The 23,565-nt window shown below is 44.5% G+C and overlaps 1 protein-coding gene across 4 annotated transcripts in view; it reads left to right on the top strand.

Annotated features, from left to right (window-relative positions):
- LOC118511746 (cytohesin-1) overlaps positions 1 to 23,565 on the top strand; it is a 56,018-nt gene that overhangs the window by 18,745 nt on the left and 13,708 nt on the right. For 3 of the 4 annotated variants that reach the window (XM_036055206.1, XM_036055205.1, XM_036055207.1), the window contains exons 2-4: positions 19,926 to 21,383; positions 21,543 to 21,675; positions 23,121 to 23,219. In XM_036055206.1, coding sequence (XP_035911099.1) covers positions 20,346 to 21,383; positions 21,543 to 21,675; positions 23,121 to 23,219 — 1,270 coding nt within the window. In that variant the 5' untranslated portion in view covers positions 19,926 to 20,345. The remainder of the gene's footprint in view (positions 1 to 19,925; positions 21,384 to 21,542; positions 21,676 to 23,120; positions 23,220 to 23,565) is intronic. The other variant, XM_036055208.1, reaches the window with a different exon arrangement.

Genomic DNA, 23,565 nt, shown 5'->3' with positions numbered 1-23,565 from the left:
TTAATACGGTAAAATAATACACAGGACACGAAATGTGTTGATCGTTAGGAAAACAGCTTAATCTGCAACCTGCTGTCGTCATCGTCGTCGGTTTCTTCGCACGTATTAGTTTGCAAGGTAGACAACACATTATTGCCTACGTTGTTTGAGACAATCGATTTTGGGGAAAATTTCGCTCCAATTTTTTTCTTTGTGGATTTCATTATTTTGGAGACCTAAGGCAATTTCTTCCTCATGCCCGTCTTTATGGCCATTCAAGTCCTTGTCACACAGCTGTTCCTCCAGTGTATCCATGGAATGGACAACCACAGCCTTCCATTGGTTACTGTTGAGGAGAAGTTGAAGTAGAAGTTGAGGAGTCTTTTCAACGACGTACTTACTGTCGGAGAGAATATTTTTTATCACTTAAATCTAGAAATTTTGTGTAATATCCCCGAAGCTGTCCAGGATCTTCTCTTGGACTGGCCCCTCAGCTCAAGTGTCGCCAGGCTCTCGAGGAATCTTCATCAGCTTCTGATTTTACTGGGCAGTCAAGATCAGGCCCTCGTTAGAAGAAGTTCTCATCTTTGATTTAACATCTTTGCTAGTGACGGCCTGATGCGACAGCAGCGCCCGTCTTCACACGGTAGGACCGGGGTTCAAAGCTCATCTGGGCCGTTCCCCTATTGTGAGGACTTACTTTGCGGTGTTAATTAGTCTAGTAAGCCAGAAATGGCAGGTATGACCTACAAAATCGTTCGGCCAAGAAAGAAGAAGAAGCTAGTGAACAGTACGGCTAATATAAACAAATGTTCAAAATGTCTTTGGCAATAGCTACTCCAAATCAACGAATATCGTTCAAATATATTTTCTATCCACTAAAGACACGATGCAATTGATTATGAATAACTAGGAATATCTCTACAACCCCTTAAAGTTAGTCTATAATCCATAAAAAAACCTGTGTAACAGTCGCATGTAAATTTAAATAAAGTAATCTTTTTGTTTCGTCCTGCCACTATGGGCCACAAAGAAAAAAGAAACTAAAATCTGTACCTTAATTATGTTGTCGGTTTTTGTTAAATTCCACAACAGTTGTGTCCCGAACGTTGGCTGGCAGTTACATGCATTAACATGAGCAGCATGTAGAAACTTTTGCCTTTCCTTCCCGTTTAGTGAATACATTACAATAATTACAAACTTTCCCAAAGGATCTGTGGAGTCGACGCCCCGGAGTTCGACCGGAAGTGCTCGTAGCATTGCTGCAAACGTTCATAAATAGCACCAAGGAAACCCTTTTCCTTGTTGGTTTATTTTCAGCCACTGATTCGATTTAACTTCAACTAACTGTTTTCTTTCGGCCCGCAGTCTGGATAGAATGCTTAACGCGTTTTAATGCTCTTTCTCGCTCTTTCGTACAAGCTATGCTAAGTAAGGTCTCGTTCAATCGCGCTATAGCATTACGTACACTTCAATTGCTTCAATCCCGAGTTTCGGGAACACCACAATCCAACGCCGGGAAGCAGAAAAAGGAAGACACAAAACTGGATTTAAAAATATGCTAAACAGCAACACGACGACTTTTCGACGAAAATAAGGGCTGTGCAAGGATTCTGGGCACGCGTGAAGCTAGTTGCGTAAAACCGTTTTTTGTTTTGTGTGTCCTTCTGCCGGCTTGGTTGTAGCGTTCCGGGAAGGTCACTGCATTATTGTGTGTCTTAAATTTCTTAAGAATTTCTTACAACAGCAAAAAACGAAGCCTAACTGTCAGCATTCACTAGGAATACATATCTTGCTTTCCGTTTGTTGGTTAGCATATCAATGGATGATCCGCGGGCAAACAAAACCGACAGAAGAAAGTGACTTGATCCAGGAGTATCAAGAAGGGAACGGGAAGAAAACATCAGAAAAAAACATATGTGTGTGACAAGATCGAAGAGACACTCGCCCAGTCTCTGGTGTGCCATTGTCGATACATTAATCGTATGCGGGCGTCACAAGAATTTTGGGGGAAAAGGCGACCAGGAATGTCTCACACCGTGCGCTTGACAGAACGTTGTGAAGGAATTCGCTTTTCGCATTCTCTCACAAGGCACACACACCGTGCTTTATCCAGAAGGAAAACTATTCCAAGCCGTGGCGTGGAAATTAGTTTGTTTAAGGGGCGCGCTTATTCGCCGGGCTTATTTACGATTGCCGCAATCGCCATCCTCTCGTTCGGGTGTGGAATGTCTGGTGCAATGATGTCTTTATTAAATCCGCAGCACTAAGAGACCGAAAAAGCCAAAGCAAAAAGCAAGCAGAGTGCTAAACGTTTTCCTGCTCTTGGGTGGATCAACGGGGAAGCTTCACATTCTTCGGCCAAAACGACCATTCTCTCGAATGATGCGGTTTCGATGAATATTGATGTGACACTTCACTCCGTGAAGCTTGTCAATCCCGGCTTCGAGCAGCGCAGTCAGCCCTGGGATATTGAGAGGAAGAATTAAAGCAGAGCAAATACGGGCCACACTCGCCCGTACGTGACACCTTGACTTCATTCGGTTGAGTTCGGTTCATTGAACCAACCCAGTAGGGCATTTAGAGGTGTTCCGTGTTTTTTTTCTTCTTCTACTTAGATTGAGTGCCTGCCAGCCACCAAATGACACCGAAAATGGCTTTTACCCGGAGCCGTGGAGGGCTGAGGTTAAGAAGATGATGCTGCTGCCGACGGTTGTTTGTTGTTAGCCGGTACCGGTACTCATGTTTCTTTCGGTTGGTTGGGTATATGTATATACATATTCTGCATGCATTCTACCTTCCCTACCTTTCTGGCCTGTCCTGATTCGATTTGTGCGTTGCTGTTCTTGCATAAATTATCATAAGCAAGAGTCGATCGAGCTGGCGTTTCGTCTTTTTGGGCCAGTATGTTGTCTCGTTTTTTTTGCTGCTGTCTCTTGGACAAGCTTCTTCCAAGCAGAAAAAGAAAGCACAACACCAGGGGCCAATAAAATGTGTCTGCTCATCGATTTTCGTTTTCGCAAATAACACCACAGCCACACACACAGAGCGAAACTGGAACTCCTCTGTGTAGAGAAGAACGAACGAGCGAGAAGTGAAGTGTTATCGAAGGATGTCTTTTCGCCCCGATTGTCCCTTTCCGGTCTGGTTGGTTGTGTTTGGCCTCCGAAAACTTCTCCTCCATTCCTTATGAACCGTTTGACCCATCCTTAAGTGTGGGTAACATCTGGCAGCCAGAAGCTTCGCTGTCGTGCCATACCGTGGTCAAAGGATTTGTCTTGTTCAACTTGGCCCAGTTCTTCCTCGTGCTGTCGTTTCCGTTGGTCAGCAATTTTGAAAAAGAGTACCGTGGCATCGTTTATCAGTTGGGGTTTTTTTTTGCATCGCGGACAAAACATAAACAAACAAACAAACAAAAGCTTTGCTGCAGCTGCAACCAAAACGTGATCATCCGGGTGATCCTGGGTTCCTGAGGGGGGGAAGGGTGGGAATCGTGACGTAAAGCGCGTGCTAAATTTGCACAACACACACACACACACACACACACACACACACACACACACACACACACACACACACACACACACACACACTCAACACCTAACGGGAGAGTGACAGCCGGCAATAATAATTGATTGCTTCTGCCAAACGAACGCCTTGGCGCGGGCTCAGCGTATACGTCAATTGATGATGGCTAATGTACATATTTACATGGACACATGTGCGAGGTGACACGTAGCTCCATTATAGATGATTTTAAACCATTTTTTCTGTAACTGTTTGTGCAAGTTGTTATGGCTGGTACTCGTTTTTTATGGCAGTAGAAGCTGAATAGATAAGGTTACATGCCTAAGACTTGGTTGTATTTCCATGTTGTGTGTTTAGTTATCTAAATTGTGTTTTATACAGTTGTTTTATCATTTGTTGGAGATTTTTGATCGTATTTGGCCGATTTTGTGTACTAGTTTATGTTCCTTTTTTAATATCTTTTGAAACGATCCCACTTTCATGACTTACCGATTGCTTTTCAATGCCACAGGGCATATACCTTCCCCGTGATTTATCTTATCGGATAGGAAAGGCAAGATTTATCAAAATGTGAAACACTTTTCCCGAAAAAAAATCTCTTATTTATTGCTTACACACAACATAAATAAAAATGCTAATATAATGTTGGGGATTCGATAACCCCACCATGAGAGTAATTATGATGCTTACAAATTTCATTACGCAACCGTTTACATATCTAGACTCTGGCCACGACCCGAACCATTTATCAACTATGGTGAACACTGAAAATGGAAAGCTATTTGGTAATATTCCAAACACCAAACCACCATCATCCACGCTAGAAGTCTTCTGGGTGCTTGTGGACTTCCCATCTTGCTAATTAATCAAACCGAAAGGTATTGCCACCGAACCACGTTGCGTTCGGGAGGAATGAAGTTGTACCAGAATTTACTACCACTTCCAAAAAATAAGGTGAAGAAGGTCCTTTCTGGCGCTTTGGAATTAGCACCAAATGGGTACCACATTTGAATCGTAGATTATTCGATATCCGGCTTTCCCTTCGTACGTAAAAGCACCGGCAGCCACGATAACGTCAATCGATAACGAACGCACACCACCTGCCCTACGCTGGAACCGGGTTAATCCATTAATTATCGAATGAAAATGTTGCTTTATGTTGAGTTTCGTTATTAAAGGTATTCCCTTCTCGGTATTAAGGTATTAAGAGCGAAAGGCTTTCGGAAGCAGTCGGAAAGGTTAAAGACCAGACCAGTGGTGAATAAGTATTTATAGAATCGTGTTGCTTTACGACCAAGCAAAGGAGGGGACAATGTCCGAACAATACCCTTCTTGAAGATGATCGCTAACAAACAAACCCGCTAAGGGTGTGTGGTTTTTATTTTGGTGAGGATTTCCTCTTACCCAGAAACACTTAAACATCCGATTTATTATAAACAATTTTATTTATGTATACCACCCGAATGTAAGGCTCACTTTTCAATCGAACTCGGCTCACTCGGGAGTACGATCGTAAACACATTCGTTGCTTCCATCTTTGCTGCACATCCCATCAACGGTTAACCCTTTTCGTGATGGGATCACTTCCGGTATTGGATTTCTTCGAACGACGAACGACCGGGACACGATCCCGATTCCGTTCTTCCTGGAGGAGGTACGTGCGAGAACGCTGTCCCACTCACTGTAAAGGGCTTAAGCAACGTTAGCAAATTTGCGTCTTGTGAGTTGGTGGTGACCCAGTTCTTCTTGGTGTATGCCATTCACAACGAAGGAAAAAAACGATGAGTGTCACAACACTTCTCCATCCCATGGGAACTGCGCCCGGCCCACATAGCAGGAGTAAGATGTAAAACTTTTAACTTCTCCCCCATCCTGTTACTTCGGGATGCGATTTTATCGCTTTCGATTTCGGTTGTTCGGCCCTCGGCGCTGCTGCTGCTTGCTGTATCCCTTTCTGGCATCCTGACAAGTTGTTTGTAACTTAATCGGCGTAGGCCTGGTTTCTTCCCTGCTACTCCACAGCACGCTCGGAGGCTTAGCTTGTGCGTTGATCTTGTCCTAGTTATCCTATTTGTTTGACTGGTGGCGTGGCGTGAAGTTTTTACGAGGTCGATGGGAAGCGTATGGAGCACGTGCCATAAGCTGTCTTGCAAGTTAAAGCAGAACCGCGTCCTGGAGGCAGTGCTTCCCAGATAAAGGATCGTTGCCATGGCAAACGAGGGTATCCCTTTTTTCGCGCAACGCCCAAAGTTTGCTGATGGGAAGATAGGCGAGGAAGGAAAAAAGAGTTTCTGGCCCTCAATAAACCTGATTATCCCTTTTCCTTTGCTCCGGGTTCTGTTCTTTCGAGGAACTTTACTGGGGCTGGGCAGGGCAAATCGTATTATGTCTTTTTACTGCGTGCAGAGTCGCCGTAGGGACATCCATATTTTCTCGGCGCGTTTTTCTCTGACCAACCCGGTTAGGACTCACTGTTATGTTCAGTCGATTAAACAAAGTTGGGGAACCCGGGGTTTTTTTCTCGCCCGCCAGTCCTTCCGTGGCAAGCATTATATCACTCAATTGCTAACCAGTCGGAAAAATGTTATTGAAGTGCTAAACCATCATCAAAACCATCATCTACGACGTCGTTATTTTACCATGGACACACGATGCGGCCCGGCGCTCATCTCCGTCGTTCAACCTTGGCCTCGTCCTTAGCCGCTTTCTACCGCTGTGACGCCAAAACAGAGAAGAGGCAGAACCGAAACCCCACACGCATAAATTCGTACCACGCTTAACTGGCCATATGGTGGAGGCGGAAGAGTCAGTTTCGATTCGTTTAGCATTTTTTTGGCCTGTCGCGTGTGTGCCGTTTTGCAGTGGAGTGTGTGTGTGTGCATGAGGAGATGATGATATCATCACCTGCCCCGCCGGCCGGCTGTACCTCACTACAACTCGTGTCTTCATCGTTTCGGAAGTTGGAGAAAATATGATGAGATAATAAGCGATTCTCGCCGGAGAGCACAGCGGAATATATTCATTCTTACAATATCCGCTTTGGCTCGTTGGTCACTTGTTGTTAAAGAGCATCAGCTTGATCATGTCCGCGACCCGAGCAGGTCATCATTCTTCATAGCGAAGTGACGTCACGCTTGGGTGGGTCTTTTTTGTGGTTTGTTCTGGAATTGTAGGTGGTTGGATCACAACGGCGGAAGAATGCTAAATTGAGTGGCCACGGTTTCCCATTCAAGAGGGAAATACCTAAGAATAGACATCACGAAACCAGCCGACGACAAGGAGGTTTGTTGTTCTGTGGTGCGTGAATTTTTTGGCTGATCATTTGTGAAAGGGAATTTGCTGCCGGTTGGTAATATGATTTACAAGACGAGATCGCGTTGCGATGGTCGCTCCCGGTCAGGCCATGCGATATGTGGGTTGAAAATATGGATATCCATCGCTCACACTCGAATGGTTTCTGACATTTGAGCCTTCGCATGCATTGGTCTGGTAGGATGTGTTCGGTGCACTATGAAGCGAAACGATCATCATCCGATCTATGGGCGTTTGGATCGTGTGTCCTGCAAATCTGACGTAATGCCATCGGAGGAATTTCGCAGATTTATGTGTGCACATGCTTTCACAAGCTAAAATAAATTTGAGGTTATTAAGATTACTTTTACTGACGTGCAAAGCAGGAGTTAATTATATCAACTGCTCTCTGTTTGAAAGCAGAAATCAAACAGCAAATCGATTAGAATCTTACAGCAATAAATAAATGCCCGGACCCATTCGGTTCAATAACAAACGAGCTGTTTGATTATTTATTTACTCCAGTGTTCAATACTAGATCTGTCTCGGCTAGCGTTTGTTGATTGACAGGAACGTCCTCTGTTCATTAAAGAAGCCGCTCGCTCTGGTCCTTATCAACTGCACGTCGCTGCGTTTTGTGCAAACAGAAGCGAATGACGAAGTAGAAGTCGTTTGAGCTGAACGCGTGGATGCGCACCAATAGATGCATTTATTGCGTTCTTAATTTTACTTTCGCTTTGCCGGCAGTATGTGTGGCCGTGTGGTTGTGCCTTCTTCCGGTGTGGTGGACTTCCGGCTGCGAAGTTTCGATCCGGCGGGTCGTTTCGGTTGATCCATATTTTTTCCATTTTTTTGCCCTTCCAATTGCGAGTTTGAGTCTTTGCGGTTCCATATGTTTATCGAACATAATATTGCAATCGTGAACCCGTCCAACACACACACATCACACACAGGAAGGATGATGTTGGTTTATGAAGCAACACGAATGTCTCCCTTCGTATGGGGTTCGTATTGGCCGCGTATGTTAGCTGGGTCCGGGAATCCGACTTTTCGGTTTGAATAAACAAACAGCGAACAGCAGCGAACATCGTCGGGCCGCATCGGGCGGTTGTGCAGTATTGCAAGAGGGTTTGCCCGTTTTCACCATCGTTCCGGTGGAGGTTGTCTTCCCGGTGTGCTTCTCGAAGGAAGCATTATGTTCGTTGGGCGAGGGACAGAGTTTAACCGGAAATGATAAACAAACCTTGATGCGAGGGAGCAACTTTCCTTGAAGGGTTTTATGGCGCAAATGGTGCAATCGATGTAATTTCCTTTCAAACTTGTTGCGCGATTGCAACATCGTAGCTTCGTTGCTTACGTTGCTTTACGATCGAGGTAGGTCTTTAATGTTGTAATTTTGAAATGGAAAACAGTAGATTGAACAGTTACGATTACTTTATAATTTTATGAAATGTTCTTAAGTTTTTTGAGTTTATATATTGTTTAGTAATTTCAAATCTTATCTTATTTAATTAAAACTTCTGTTAATGATAATCTCCCATTATTTTAGAGGATTTTTAATGTTCTCAAGCACCGAACAAATGGTCAATTATGCTTCCTTCTATGTTTGCCATTTTTCGTCAGCCGAAGTAATTCGCGCCACTTAATGATCGGGCGTCATCAAAATTTCATCTTCACCGTTAGAACCCCCCTCAAAAATTCCCATCGTTTGCTCCGAAACCCCAGACAAAGGAATGGCTTGGGGAAATCCTTTACGACAATCTTCGTCGCTTTTAACCAGTGTGCCGAAATGAATTTGAAGGTTTCGGTTTTGTTTTACTATTTTATTTTGCTTCGGTAGATGTAAGGTGTGGATTAAACCGTGAGTTGATTTAAAATATTCAACAGCTGTGTTTTTTAAGGGTCACATTGTTAAAAAAATTGTTTGGGGATGCCAAGAATTGTAGTTTCAAGCAATGTGTGTGTTGATGTTAACACATACCTGCACGAAATCGACCAATTTTCGTTGCTGGTTGGTGGCCCCGATGGTATAAATTTTGCTTTCACCCACCGAGAACCGATAAGAGCTTCACTGGCTTGGCTGGCTTGGCAACAGTCAGCAAACGCCGCCGCCGAGCGCCAAGCGTTTTCTTTATTTAAAATGTCACCATTTGGTGTGAAAAAAAAAACGAAGAAGCAGCAGCATGTAAGATGATCTTTGGACGATCACAAAGTGTTTGCGTGACTTGTTGGACGTGGTGCGGGGAGGGTTCGAGGGTTTCGGAAAGATCATTTAGTAGGTTGAGAAAATTCGCAACTAGTGCAAGTACGCGACACACAGACAGTGTTATGAGGGACATGCTTCCGTTTTCCTGCCGCGCCCGTTAACTCATGGTCGAAGAAAATAAAGAAATAGAAGTCGTCATAAATAGAACGCGAGCGGGCTCAAATTATTAGCTGCGTCATCTATAGCAAGACAGCCGTGGAAGATCCCCGGGACTCTCGTCGTCATGTTTGCCGCTGGTGTGGTATGATGATAAAACCGACACGGAAACCGATTCGAGATCTGTACAGTGGCTAAGGGTTAACATAATTCTCGATTCTAGACACACAAGAAAAAACACACAAACACATCTTGGTGTCAATCCTGTCCCCTCGTTACTACAACCTAGAAGAGATATATGGAGACAGCCGAGGAAAAAAAGAAACCATACTAAAACAACGCACTAATGACAACTCGTTCCCAGCCGTGCGCGAGACACGAGAACCGATTGATGGGTGTATTTTTGTGATCCTATTTTTAGGACCTTGAGCAGAGCACCCAGCCGCTGCTTGCCTGCATTTTTGAAGGGCATATCGCGAAGCTAGTTGAAGCTGATCTTGGCATCCACCGAAGACTTCTGCAAGGCTCGATCGCTAGGGGGCAAGGCCATCGTGTTTGGGGACAAGGTGTTTGCTAGCGCGTCGTTCCATTTAGCATCTTCTTTGTCAGATGGGGTTTACCTCGCGCTACGTGCTTGTACGGATAGAGTAATGATTAAGGGAAGCCAACGACGATAAAAAACGTACCCGGCCGCCGAGGTCCCATGGAGGGTATGACGATGCAAAATGAAATTATCCACAGTTTCTCCAATGAAGTAGCCAGCCAGCCAGCAGCCAGCGAGGTGAATGAAATGAGTCATCGCAATTTAAGTGTAAGCAATCGTGCTGCTGCTGCTGCTGTTCCCTCAACTCCAGTGTCGTTTCGAGCGCGTTGTAAACAGAAAAGGAACACGTAATGATGGGGTTTTTGGTAAGACATTGGTTGGTGTCGCCGCTACTGTGAAGTGAGGGCGGCGAGCGAGTGATCATCGTCGTCTCTCTGCGTCATCATTGTTCAAATAACACGATGTTGCAACATTGACGACGCGTTCGCAAGTTTTGGCGCTAATATTCACAGTCAAGCCACTTGACTACGGCTACGGTCTGAAACACGTGAGGGCCAACGCTTGATAGCAGGGCTACCCAAGTCGACGAAAAGTGGAGCTAACTTCTCATGCGTATCTTGTTTCACTACAGCAACAACCAAAAAAACCGGTCGTATTTTCGGAGATCGTGTTCATCTGGAAGCATCTTGGCGATGTGATCTTGATCGTGTTTAATTGATTTCACATGACGTTGTTTGTGTTTGTCATTGTCACTGCTGGGCTGGGCAGACAGCCTTTGCTTTGGCGTTAACCATTCTGGTGCTTCACTTACGGGGACTGGTTTTGGGGTAGGTTGTGAAGATAAAAACTGGTTCTTTAGTTGTTAATGCATTATCGCTTAATTCAATTAGTTTTGAGTGGTTTTTTTTCGAAGCCAATTAAGTTGGGCTAACTGCTATGTGTTCTTTTCTGGGGGAGTGCAGTCCAAAGTTGAAACTCCAATAAAAGAGGATTAAGAAAATATCATTTTTTGCTGAGTAAATGCGTTCGGTTGGGTCAAAGTTAATGTTAACATACTCCTGCTCAGAAACGGTCTCTCTGTTTGAATTCTTCTGTAAGTCCCATTCGACCTATATGTACCACCGTGCCTCTTCTTAAGGATATAAATCACTCAAATCTTTGTCTTAAAATCTTAACACAAATCCAAACGAAAAACCGCTCCCAAAAACTGACACCTTTGCACAGTTTGCTCGGGCAAATCCGGCTGTCTGGCCGGACCTCTCCACCGTCTGTTTATTTATTCTTAACTCAAGCAAATCGTCAAGACGGGAGGGCTGATCGTGTCCGCCGGGCGTTGGGCGCACTGGTTGCAAGAATGACAACGACCGATCATATATTTGCCCAAGCCCGCAGCCATCACCTTATAGTGCAGCTCACCCGTGCTCACCAAACGATCGTGTCATGATGGGGGTGATGAACCTCGCCGGCCTGTAGCAGCCAGCGCTACCTTTCCGTGCAATCTGTGCCCCACGGATCGCGAGTTCGGGGGAAAAATGTTTCGCGTATGCAAATATGCACCGATCGGCTATTTATTAGCGAACGCTGGTTGCTGTATGCTCGGCCAGCTATCTGTGCACCCGCTTTGCTCATTCGCACCACGTAGCGTACCGTCGGTCAATGGGTTCTGGGTGTGTGTGTGTGTAGGTCCTGTGCTAATCAGAAGCGTAACATGCAGAAGGACACTAACCATCATATGCGCGCGACGGTACGCATACCGACCGTGCGCGACATCCGATGCATTTTGTTCGCGCTCGCATCACCAAACGCGGGCCCCCATTATGTGTTGCGTCGTTCGTCGGTCGAGTAGTTCCAGTGGGGCTAGCCTGCCAGCCAGCCAGGAAGAAGCACGGTCGCGAAAGGGCGGGGAAAAAATGTTCGCGTTAATTTATGATGCCACCACACCCTCCCCCACCGCTCGCTGGCTGCTCCACGCGACTGATGGGGTAGAACGAGAGGTCATTTCCTTCACTTTCGAGTTCAACGTTTTGTGTGAATGTTGGGCACAATTGCAAAGTAAATTAATTGAATTATAAATTCTTTGTAAATAAATTGCAAACTGCTACGATAAATTTGTGATATCATATTGCAAACTTTTTAAACCATTTCAAGGGCTGTACTCGAATGTTACTTTGAGCCGTTTCAAATTTGAATTTTGAAATAACCCATAATTTAGGGCTTTAAGCATGATTTTAAATAATAAAAAATAGCTTTTTGAAATAGTTTTTTTTTAACATAAACTGTGTGTTTAACTGTCGCTATCACTTCAATGACAACGATGCTCGGATGATATCACAATGGCAGAACATAATTTCACACAATCAGTGCTTCAGGTTTATTAATTAATTAAAGATAAAAAATATTTATTATTTATACTTTTATTCTTGTAAAAGATAGCTATAGATCGGTATCGGACAATTATAAATTAAAACGAATCATACGATTTGATGATCTTCTTCCTAACGACCTCTTAGGTCATGCCTACCATTTCTGGCTTACTAGACTTATTGTTTCCGCATAGTTTGACAGTCAGTTCTCACACTATGGGGGATCGGCCCAGATGATTCTTGATCACGGACCCTTCCATCTACCTTAAACTAATCATGCGATTGTTATTATTTTGAAAGGCTTATTTTAAAACTTTTCGTTTACGACTTGCATAATAGCCTTTATCTTGATACTAGCCAGCCGTTACAGGGCCACCCTTCATTTTCATATAACCTTTTCGAAATCTGATAATGATGGGCGGGCAAAAGCGGTACAACTCGTCAATCATGCGTGTGTGGCACAGTGGCACAAACGGCAAATCTGTACTCACTCGGCTGATATTTCCACCCCAGCCACAATAAATAGCGTACGGGGTTGACCTTGTGCTCAATTGATACGCACTCTCAGACACACTCTCTCGCACGCAAACGCAGAGGGCCAGACCGACGACCGATCCCTTGCACACATGCTCCATCTATTGTCTATTTTGCAGCTTAGTTACGGCACAGTAGCAGGGAAAAAAGCCCCTTTATGACATGGGAAGCATATTCTTTTTTTTGGGCAGCGGGTAGTGCCAGTTTCATCAAATTGGACCTTTCGCTGCATTTGCGTGTCTGGTACAAATTTCCTTCCCGTCCCCCTATATGCGCTGGTTTGATTATGGGAGCTGGTTGATGTTGTTGCTACTGTTTCCAGTATTGACCCAGTCGCTCGGGGTAACGCCTAATAGCTCACCATAGCAAGCACCCAAACAGAGCATAGAGGGCCCCAAAACATTGCGTGTTTGCAATTTTACAGTCTATACCGTCGGGGGTGCTTTTTAGCATAATCGTCCTCGTCCTTACGGCCAGCCGGAACATGAACAAATTGTTTGTAATCGAGTTCCTGTTTTTCGCAATCCGAGCGTTCAATCTTGATTTTAGAGCGCAACCCCGTTGAAAGCCTGGGGGTGAAGATCATAAAACGCGAATGTGCCTGGCATTCGTTTGTACAGCCGAGGACGGTTTTGCTTTGCACGGTTGATTGATTTCTTGCGTGTGCAGATCGTGGGTGGAAATGGATCGGCGAATGCGACGTTTCTTTGTTCGGGTTTTATAAGGTCGTCCAGGTTTTTCATAAGGCGAATGAGAAGTTATAGCAGCGGAACCATGAACTTGAAAACTGTTTGTTAAGACTGTATATGAGAAATCCGGTTTTATCTTTGTTGGATTGAGTTACGTAAATAAAGTTGATAGAATAAGCTCTCTGTACATAGAACGGGCTAATCTACTAGACTACTCAACTCAAGATAGTCAGAAAAGGTAGACCAGAACCACCTCTTGAGGTTGAAGAGTCAAAGAAGACGATATAGCTATCCTTTCTTTTACAAACTAAATTCTTTACATACAAAATATGCAAAAATTTAAGTTAAAATAGCCCTACTCCTCCACCCAAAAACAAAAATAGACTCATCCTTCACGCCCTTATACCTGCTTCATTTGAATACCTCATACCGAGCATTTGCTTCCAACACCGGCTAGATTGGTGCCGATCGATTTTCGACAATTTATGATGCCCAATCAATACTGCCCCGCTGGAGGGGTTTTCTGTCCCCTTATAACCGAGCTTGGCCGAACATTTATGCCGTAGCGTAACTTGACTAAAAACACGGTAGCACGCTGAAACAGCAGACACAATGTTTACAAGCGGCCAAAAATAATGACACCGAATCACATTCTGGTGGAGGTGTTGTGCAACGGATACCTAGCACAACGGGCCGCTGCTGTTCGATCAAATATTTAGCATTTTTAGCAGGAAAAAAAAAGAGATAACCGGGGAGAGAATAGCGAGTTCGGTACTGGTTTTAAACCCCTGGGAAAGGGTTCGGAAATAGAATCCAAACTATTTTTTAACTCAAATTCATTCCGCTCCAGTGTGAGGTATGAATAGTTCCATGGGTGTTGTTGTTTTGGGAAAAAGGTGAGGCTCGATTCAATGTTACTGGCATCAATTTATTCAAACACATAAAACGTGTCAAAGCTTGCCATGGCCTACCTATAGCGGGTTGAGGTTCTGTGGCAGATTTATGGATCCAGTCAACATGCGTACAAGCTTGATAGAAATCTCGATTCGATCAGAGACATCCACACGGAAGAAAATCCACTTGAACCGTGCAACACACATATCCTGTAGCAGTAAAAGAAAATTCATTTTTTTTCTTCTGTTGGGTCCCATGATCATAACGCACGTGTCGCACGTTGTCATATTTTGTCATATCGGCACTTCGGACCGCCCCGTTTGAGGGTTTTCCATTCCGGTGCTGACATTGAACTAGAGGAAAAAACCAGCAGTCGAGAGCGCATTCACACACCGTTTGTTTTTGGCCATTAGCCAAGTGTGTTGGGGGGGCATTGGCTGGGTACGAAAAAGGGGCCCGAGGGGCTCGGTGTTTGGAGGTGACGCATTTTCGGTTTCATTTGTTGGTGGTGCGATTTCCAAAATGGAAACTCGGTTTTCCTTTTCGCTTTCGAATACCGTTTTGTTTTGTTTTGTGGTTTTTATTTCCAATGTGATCACTTTCTGTTTTGCTCGTAACGTTTTCCTTCCTCGAGACACGCTCTCTGACACAGGTTATTTATGTTTGTTGTTAGATGTGTTTTTTTCGTTGGTCTCTTTTCTCTGCTTGACCGTTTTTTTTTTTTGTTTGGCGGCCGTTTTCGTTTATCGTTTATCGAGTAAATGGCATTGCAGTGCAGAAGGAAAGCTGTTTCAGTCGATGAGATGATTGTCATTTTGTGGCGCACGGTTATGGTCGATTTGCCACCGTCGTCGTCATCAGGTTGTGTATATACCCGATAGGTTCATCCACATTTGTTGCGATGGGGAAATTTATAAGCATTGTTTTTTCGTGCCAGGAAAACGTAAAGCGTACCTTTTTTTGGAAAGATGACTACCAGATCGATTGCGGTGGGTGTGAGTAAATTGATATTTATTTCAACTTTCCCGTGGGTCCGAGGGATTATTGATGGAGATTCCTGGAAATAGAGTCACTTAAACAGCAATCAATAGAAAGAATAATAATTCTATTCTTTTGGACATCTACTTCCTATGATCGTTCGGAACAATTTATTAATCTATTTGAATGACATGTTTGTTTTCAAAAGTTTCCTGTTCTTCCTGAACTTTGTCTCAGTAATACGTAATAAGCTATCTCCAGCAATACTAGACAAGTTAGATTTATTGGCCTGCCTAACACAATGCCTTAAGGAATAATGCGTTTACGAAGACTTTATTAAAAAGTAAACGCTTTGGTGGGATTTTCCGCGCCGAATGGAGACGTTGGAAGACGTTAAAGACCAGCGTGCGTAAGATATATTGTCGTTCATTTCCATACCACAGCCACCGTCCCATCCCGGCAGCAGACATAGTGAGACGATTGTCGCTGGCAAGAAACACGGAAAACAACTTACTTTACCGTTGAATCATCTTCATCTTTACAAACCCCCCCTAGTTTTGGGGGGCGCGTACTAAGTGCCGAAATAACGGTAGCAGTTTTCGAAGAATGAGTCTACCCGTGGTGTACAATTTGGACCATAAATTAATGCCTTCACAAACACACGTACAACAGCAGCCGCTTACGGAACGGTGCTGTAAGAGGGGCGCTAAAACGGCCGTTTTCGCAGCGGAGTTTAAACGGGACATGTTTAAAAGCCTCCGGTAGTTGAGGGTGAAAGACCCAGCTTTGGCTGCACAATGCAAAGATGTTGGCTTAAAGCGAGATGCGTAGAACCGTTTTACTGCCTTCTTTATTCTACCAAATTGGATAGAATCAATAGCGAACCTTTAAGTGGTTCACCCGTGGAAAGTGATTCCCGAAAACCGATAGCCCCGTCGGTTTAGAACTGCTGACTTGTTTTTTTTTCTTCAGAACTTGTAAAGCTAGCAGCTTTCACAGGGAAGAATTGCTTTTCCATCGCTCTGTATGTTTTGGTATGGCCTAGGATCGGGCGAGGATTTAGAACGCAATTGATTAGTGAATAGAACATTTGCCAGAGCCCCTGGTGCGTCCTGCTAAATTGAGTTATACTAGGATTGGGACCGGGATTTTTCTGTTCCGTCAGTTAGAAAATCCTTCCCGAAATCTCGTTTCATACAGGATACAGGACAAGCGTCATCATCCTCTTCCCAGCGATAATACCGTAAAATAGGCTGGACTATTGGCACAGCGCTTTTGTACGTCAGCAGCTTTCGAATTGAAATTCTACGCCGAATACTTTCGGTGTCGGTATTTTGTTGATAAATTATTAATGAAATAATAAATGTTTTGCTTTACGCTGGGTAGCCGTTTGTCGTCGGCTTGCCTTTGATTGCCGAATAACATTGAACCGGATGAGATGGGCTGATTGATCGATCACATCCGCAGGTGTGAAGGTGCGAAGGTGTGCGGTTTGTAATCAAAAATTTGATATGCCCTTTGCGTGAGGTCAATTATTGAAGAGTGAAGGAATTTTCGCTTTGCAGAGATGAAATGAAATACCTATCGCGACACTACGCTGTTGGACACCCAAAATGCTGTTGTCCTGCAGTGGAATGTCCGACAGGATACTATGGGAGAGGTTATTGAGCTCAACTTGATGTTGTAATGTCCAAAGAGAGAGAGAGAGAGAAAGGCTACAAATACCACCACGATGGGGGAAAAATTAATAAGTTTCATACTTTTCCTGTTTCACTGATTTTTTTTTCCTTCCATTCAATCATACATCATCAATTTTTATGGCGTACCATCGGTGTGGGGAATTTCTTTCTCTGCCTGACAGTACAACACAGTATGACCAGGTCATGACAAGTAGCATTAATTTTGCAGTGCACATTTTACAGCTTTTTTGCATTTGTTCCCAGTAGGAATAAGAACAGAACGGGACGATGGATTCGTTGGCTGTGGGCGCATTGTTTAATTAATTAATTTAAAAAAAAAATCCTCAATTTTACTCGGTAATATTTTTAAATTTGATTGAAAAAAAATTAAAGAGTTTTTCCAAAGAGGAACTGTTTAAAAATAAAAGGAAGTAGCGTATAAATTCCTATTTGTTAACTAATAACTACAGGCCGTACTATCAATTCAATGGAGACGCATGGTAATTTGTAGCAACAATAAAAAAATAAACGTTTTCCTCGCATTTTCTCTGCTTTGTACCCTGAATGCAACTCCACTTGTTGATGCAACACTGTTTGTATTTTATGCTTTTGCACCAGCAAATGCAAGCCGTGCAGCTCCTCTGCATCATCATCGTCATCGTCATCATCAACCATAATGCTCAATTGGGCAATTGGTTATTCCCTGTGGGTTTTGTTTTTTTTACTTTCTCTTATTTTATTAAACTGCAATATGAGCGATTCGGTAAATTTATTCGATAGCTCAACACCTACCAAACTGGCACCGCAGCAATCGATTCTCACCATGGCGCAAGGGTGGAAATGTCGGGCGACGGGCGTCGGTGCGACACCATTTGCAGCCCGATATTTATCGGATTAATAATTCATAATTCGTAAAATTAATTTTTACTGCACATAATTTATTCAATTACCGGTCGTCAGAATTTCGGCTCGTCTTTTCATTCGGCAGGCAGCCCGGTGGGCTGGATTAACACATTCTCGCCTGTGGTGGTGTGGTGTCCAGCGAGCGAGGTGTGGGTATTATTGATTGCAAATTGGTGTTCTTTGCATAAAATCAATTTTATTGCTGTATTGGCAATCGAAAAAAATAATTAAATAATTGTTATAATTCTCATTTCTATGTTTTCTCAGTCCAGACAACAAGTGTTCTTTGAAGTTATAAGCGATTTTGCTATAAGAATATGAATTAGAGACGTCACCTCGGTCACAGCATAACAAAATTGTACGAAATTAACGAACAACTATATCCGATGGCGTTAAGTATCATTCCTTTGTGATGTAAAACCAATTGACCAATGATGGGCCCAACACAATAACCAATTGGCTACTATTATTGGCCATAACAAAAGCAGTCACTTGCCTGTCTCTTGTGTTCTCGTGGCACGTGTGTGCTTTCTCTAAGAGAGAGAGCGAGAGAGGCCCAGCAATCCGACGCAGCATTTCGCAGCATTGACATCACGCTGCTTAGCTATCCGTGGATCGTGTACTTAAACCGCTATAATCCACAACCGTTTGTTCACCGGGTGATGATTGTTATAAATTGAATTAAATTTCAGAGCGCGTGGAACGTTCTCTTGACCCTTGTGTGCCCAGTGGATTCAATTTCCACCACGCACACTGGATGATAGATTTCGGATGATGTTGGCAGTGGTACGAGAACGTCCACCACCATTACTCAATCCACGTTGCTGGAAGTTGGTCGATAGTAGCGATCAACGTATCCTTTTGCAACTCCCACCATGACACATGACACACGAGCAAATATCCGTAGTTGTCAGTGCACTTAATCCGACTCAGTCGCGTCATCGCGACTGGAGCATAAGCAGTGTCGTCGCCAGCAGTGTAAATGTTTTGCAGCTGTCCGGTGGCCTTCCGCATTATTAGGGTCTGAGTTAAATGGCTGGCGGGTACATGCTCAGCGAGATGAAGTGAAATTTATGACGCACCATTTGCGCAATCATCAATTCCCTTCGGCGACTTCCTCGCTAAAGAAACTAGAGCCGGAGAATGTGCGGAGGGTTTATTAGATTTGCACTGAAAAAAAGGAGATTTGTTTTACTTATGGGATGAGATTTGAGGGGGAGAAAACACTTCGTTCTGGAAGAAGCGTTAAGGGCCATTGAATCCAAGTGGCTGGAACGATTTATTAAGTGACTTGCACTGTATTGTCCTTGGCTCGTTTATTCCACATAGCTCGAAGTCTTCCAAGAAATAAATGTTTAGCTGCTCAATTTTTGATAACCTTTAAAATCACCCACAATTTTTGCAGCATAATTCTTTCCCTTGACTTCAACAAAACAAATTGGAACAGCACCTTCCACTCTAATAATGCCTTCCCCCTCATCAATGGCAGATGGTAATTGTGCCACCACCACGCCTTCTTAATCTACCATACCACCAGCGGATGTGGCGAATAATTGCTGTCGATCAAAACGTGTAATGCGCCACTGCACTTTTCGTGCGTGCAAGTCACGGACCGGCAGTGTGCTTTCCCATGTTTCCGTCGCGCCTGGCAGTTTGCCAGCTTTCCGAGACGCCAATGGAGTGAAGCACGGCTGACATCTCGCTCAAAAAAAAAAGCGAACGAATGAACGAACACAACAAATCAAACGTTTCAATTTGATCGAACGAATCATTGTGTGCTGGTGTGTGTGTGTGAGTGTGGAGGGAAAACAGTTCGGTTGGGGGGCATGGAAAATCAAACTTTACGGTCAACGGTTTTTTGTTTTTTGGACGGGTTGGCGGGCGTAAATGTGGGCCAACCGTTTGATTGCTTTCGATGGTTCCTAATCATCTCAAGTACAGTGGATTAAATGAGGGCTTTGGGAAATTCAGGTTAAACTAAGCTAGTCTCTTATGGTTGATTTAAACTTGCGTACTGGAAAGATAATTAGAAGAACTCTGAAAATTAGTTAAAATGTGTGTTGAACAATAATTGAATCATAATTTGCTTTGCTGCTGTTGCTGATGCTGCTGTCCAACTGAACAAGAACGAAGACAAGACATCCAATCGTTTAACGAGCGTATAAAATATTTCCTTTACAGTGACGTTTTAATAAAACCAAAATATACCTCAAATGTGCATTAACAAGTGTTCCTGACATTCGCTCCAAATCAAAGAGCCGTATAAATCAAATGAAAACTCCAAGTGAAAGGACAAAGCGCTTGCTCGTGACGGACAGTGACTGTACAGCCGTGAATTTGGCCACCACGGTCGCCGGCGGGTTGTCCCGTGTGCGACGACCAGATGTGTGATACGCGTGTGTGAAGTACACTAGCCTACCAGCCAGTTCATTGCCATACGCGGTAATTGCCCGCGCCTCGCCACCTAGCCCAGTCCAAGTCCGCGAAGTTCGAGCGTGTTATTTAGTGTTTAGTTACCGTGTACGCCACGCCATCGTAGCCCGAGCCTCACAAGTGCCTCACTTCGATTTTCAATCGCAAACACAACAGTGGCCCTGCAGAATGTTCTCCTCGATGCCACCGAGCGCTACCGGCGTTGGTAGCGGAACGGACGCGAAGAAAGCGCCCAGCAATTGGTTCTGGTCACTTCGCCGTCAACCGAAGCCGAAAAAAGCTATCCTCGAACCGGACAAACCGTTGCAGAAGAGTTGCGTCGATCTATCGTCCGCCACAACGAACGGAAGCACAACTCTGTTCGGCCAGTCCCGTCTGGACGAGGCAGTGTCCACCAGCAGTTCCTCCATCGAACGTCCACCGGTCGGTTGTACGTGCGAGTATGTGCAAGTGTTTGAACCGCCGGAAACGACCGGCAGCATCTCGACGACCGCCACCATCACGACGACGGTTTCTCGCCATCAGCACGACGCGCTGCTAGAATCTGCCTCGTCCGATAGTAATCTTGCCTTAAGTTGCTCCACTTCAACGCTAGAGGGCGGCGCGGTCGGTGTGCAACCGTACGCGACGAACAGTTTGCGGCGCCGGAAGGAACAGGTCGTGTACGGTGCGAAAACGGTCACGACAGTCACGAAGACGACCGTGCTGAACCGTCAGCGAACGTATCGCGTGGGACTCATCTTCAGCGACAATGGCGAGCTACTGAACAGCAACCTTGACCTGCGGCAGCTGGTCGAGGAAAGTAAGCGCAACTTCCTAAACGCGCTCGGGAAGGCGGGTGAGTCGGAGAGTGCTCTGGCCATTCCACCGCCGCCCCGATTACCACCGTCGGACCCTGCCAAAGAGCCGAACAACAACGAGCGGGCGTTGAAACAATCGGCAAACGCGGGTGAACTGCAGCAGCAGTTTAGCATACTGGACGATAGCAATTTCGACTTCATCGACGATAGTGCCGATCTGTTCAACCGCAACTATCCCCATCAACCGCCGCCAGCGTCGTCAACCGTGGCCGAACTGCCAAGGTCGCCGGTGTTGGCATCGCCGGGTGTGGCGCTTCCCATTACCAAAGTGTTGCGTATGTGCAACAACTGTAAAAACAAGAGTAATCTAGTCTACCAGCGGAGCTGTTCGCAACCGAATCGTAAGGTAAATTAGGTGACAAGCCGAAACCGTTTCCTCACACACATCAACAATGACGTTTCAATGTTCCTCCATAATATCTCCAAACAGATCCGCCATTTATCAACACATTTTAAATGTAAATGTTTCGTTTCTAATGCATTTGCGTCATCGTTTCATTCGCAGCAAATCAACGATGAGCTGAACGAGGTCGAGTCGGAGATGAAATCCCACGAAAGCAAGGAGGAGAACAAACATTCCAACAAAGACAAACAGATGGCGCTAGGGCGGAAAAAGTTCAACATGGATCCAAAGAAAGGTACGCGGTTGAAACTTTTATCTCAACATCCCAGAGCGGAAGCACTAGCCTGAGGAAGCTTTCCTGTTCGGGAAATGACTTGAGTAATGAAACATTTCGATTGCTTAGGGCAAGAATTCCTTGCTTCTTTCTGAAAGCCACAGGAGGATTGTTGGCATGGTTTGTTGGTGGAAAATGTCTTTGTTTTTTTGAAAATGATCTCCAGAAACATCAGGATCTCAACATCGATGCAAATGTGAAATATTTTTGAATAATTTTTAAATAAGTATTCACGATAGTTCTAACTCTCTTTTTCCGTCCTAAATTGCTGTCTGTCCTATTTCTTTCTTCCCAAAACTCTTAACTCAACAAACGCGGGAGCTGTCATCATATGTCACCATTAGACCAATATCGTCTTCCATTTCCAATTACGAAACAATTAAGAGCGAGTACCACTTCCACAACGCTCTCACACACTCCACATGTGCGTAGAGTGTAATAATTCCTCCGTGTGATACTAGTTGGACATTAATCATCACTGCGTATCGTACCGTAAGGTTCCCTGCAGTCGGTGAAATATGTGTGATTGTTTAGAACTCACCTCCCCGAATCCTGCCAAAGGTGGCTAGAAGATCGTGTCGGCAACAAAACACTTCCGCAACGAACCTCTGCCAGAAGAAGCTTGCCTCTCACACCGAATGAATGATTGTCTTTATTCGTTTAATTAAATTGTCTGCATCTGTTCCGATGGATCAGATCCCGCCCCCTCCACTACCAAACGTTTTCCTTTTGACCGTACGAACAAAGGGTTCCCTATTGGCCCGGAACCTGTTGCTCCTAATGGTGCAATTAAGCTTGTATGACGGAACGACCGAACAACCACCATCGATAGTTGCGGTATCGATTCTCCTGGTAGTTAAAAGGGGAGTTCTGTTGTGCGGAGAAGTTGTTCGGGGCTGGTTGTTCAACTAGTCTCCGTGCCGGAATGTGCGAGTGTGGCCTTGAAGAACTACCGATGGGTCCAGCCGCAGGAACGTTGGTGGTTCGGCGAGTGTTCGCCGTCAGCTCTGAAGTGGCTTTTAAAATTAAAAAGTCATCCATCGCCCATTGCGCCCACTGCTGCTTGTAGCTGTCAGGTTGGAAGACGTCGATGCCGGTTGTATGCGCCGGCATTGGGTTGGGGTGTACCGGTTTATGTCAAACCAATTCCTGTTTATGGCAGGAAAGAGTGTCGGACTCGATCTTATGATGTTATTAAACACAGGATAAACCACTTGAACAGTCTCTGTTTGTTTCGTTTGTTGTTTCGTTTGTTGTTTCGAATTGGCCACAATAGGTAACAAAGTTAAGCTCTAATTGCATTGTACTTTGAGCCTTATTACTCCTTTAATAAATCATCAGATTTTTATATTTTATAATAAGCTTTACTAACATTTGTTTCCTCATTTTCTTTTCTCGTTTTTTAGGAATAGAATTTTTATATGAAAACCAGCTCCTAAGGACAGATCCCCAGGATGTCGCGCAGTTCCTGTACAAAGGGGAAGGCCTCAACAAAACGGCAATTGGTACGTTACATCGGTGTTGGGTTTTTTTTGTTATTGGCTTCTCTTCTTCAATGGCACAACAGCGAATGGAATGCTAGAAATCATTCATCAAACAGCAACACCATCTGCAACACCGTAACGATAAATAATGCATGCTACCCGATGCAAACGCGGGACGGGATTCCGGCGATATTCCGAATTGGACGCTCCAGCGTCAATTCGACGCGACACGACGATCGCCATAAATTTGAAGGATTTATTCGAAGCGCCAAGCGGCAAAAAAATGAGGAAAACCGGGGCTACATCACCGAGTTATTGCATACATACATAACGCACACACCGTACCTATGTACACGTACATGGTTCA

This window comes from Anopheles stephensi, chromosome 3 (genome assembly GCF_013141755.1).
Source record: "Anopheles stephensi strain Indian chromosome 3, UCI_ANSTEP_V1.0, whole genome shotgun sequence".
Classification (NCBI taxonomy): Eukaryota; Metazoa; Arthropoda; class Insecta; order Diptera; family Culicidae; genus Anopheles; species Anopheles stephensi.
Note: the sequence above shows the minus strand (reverse complement) of the source record. Positions and strands in the feature narration are given on the sequence as shown.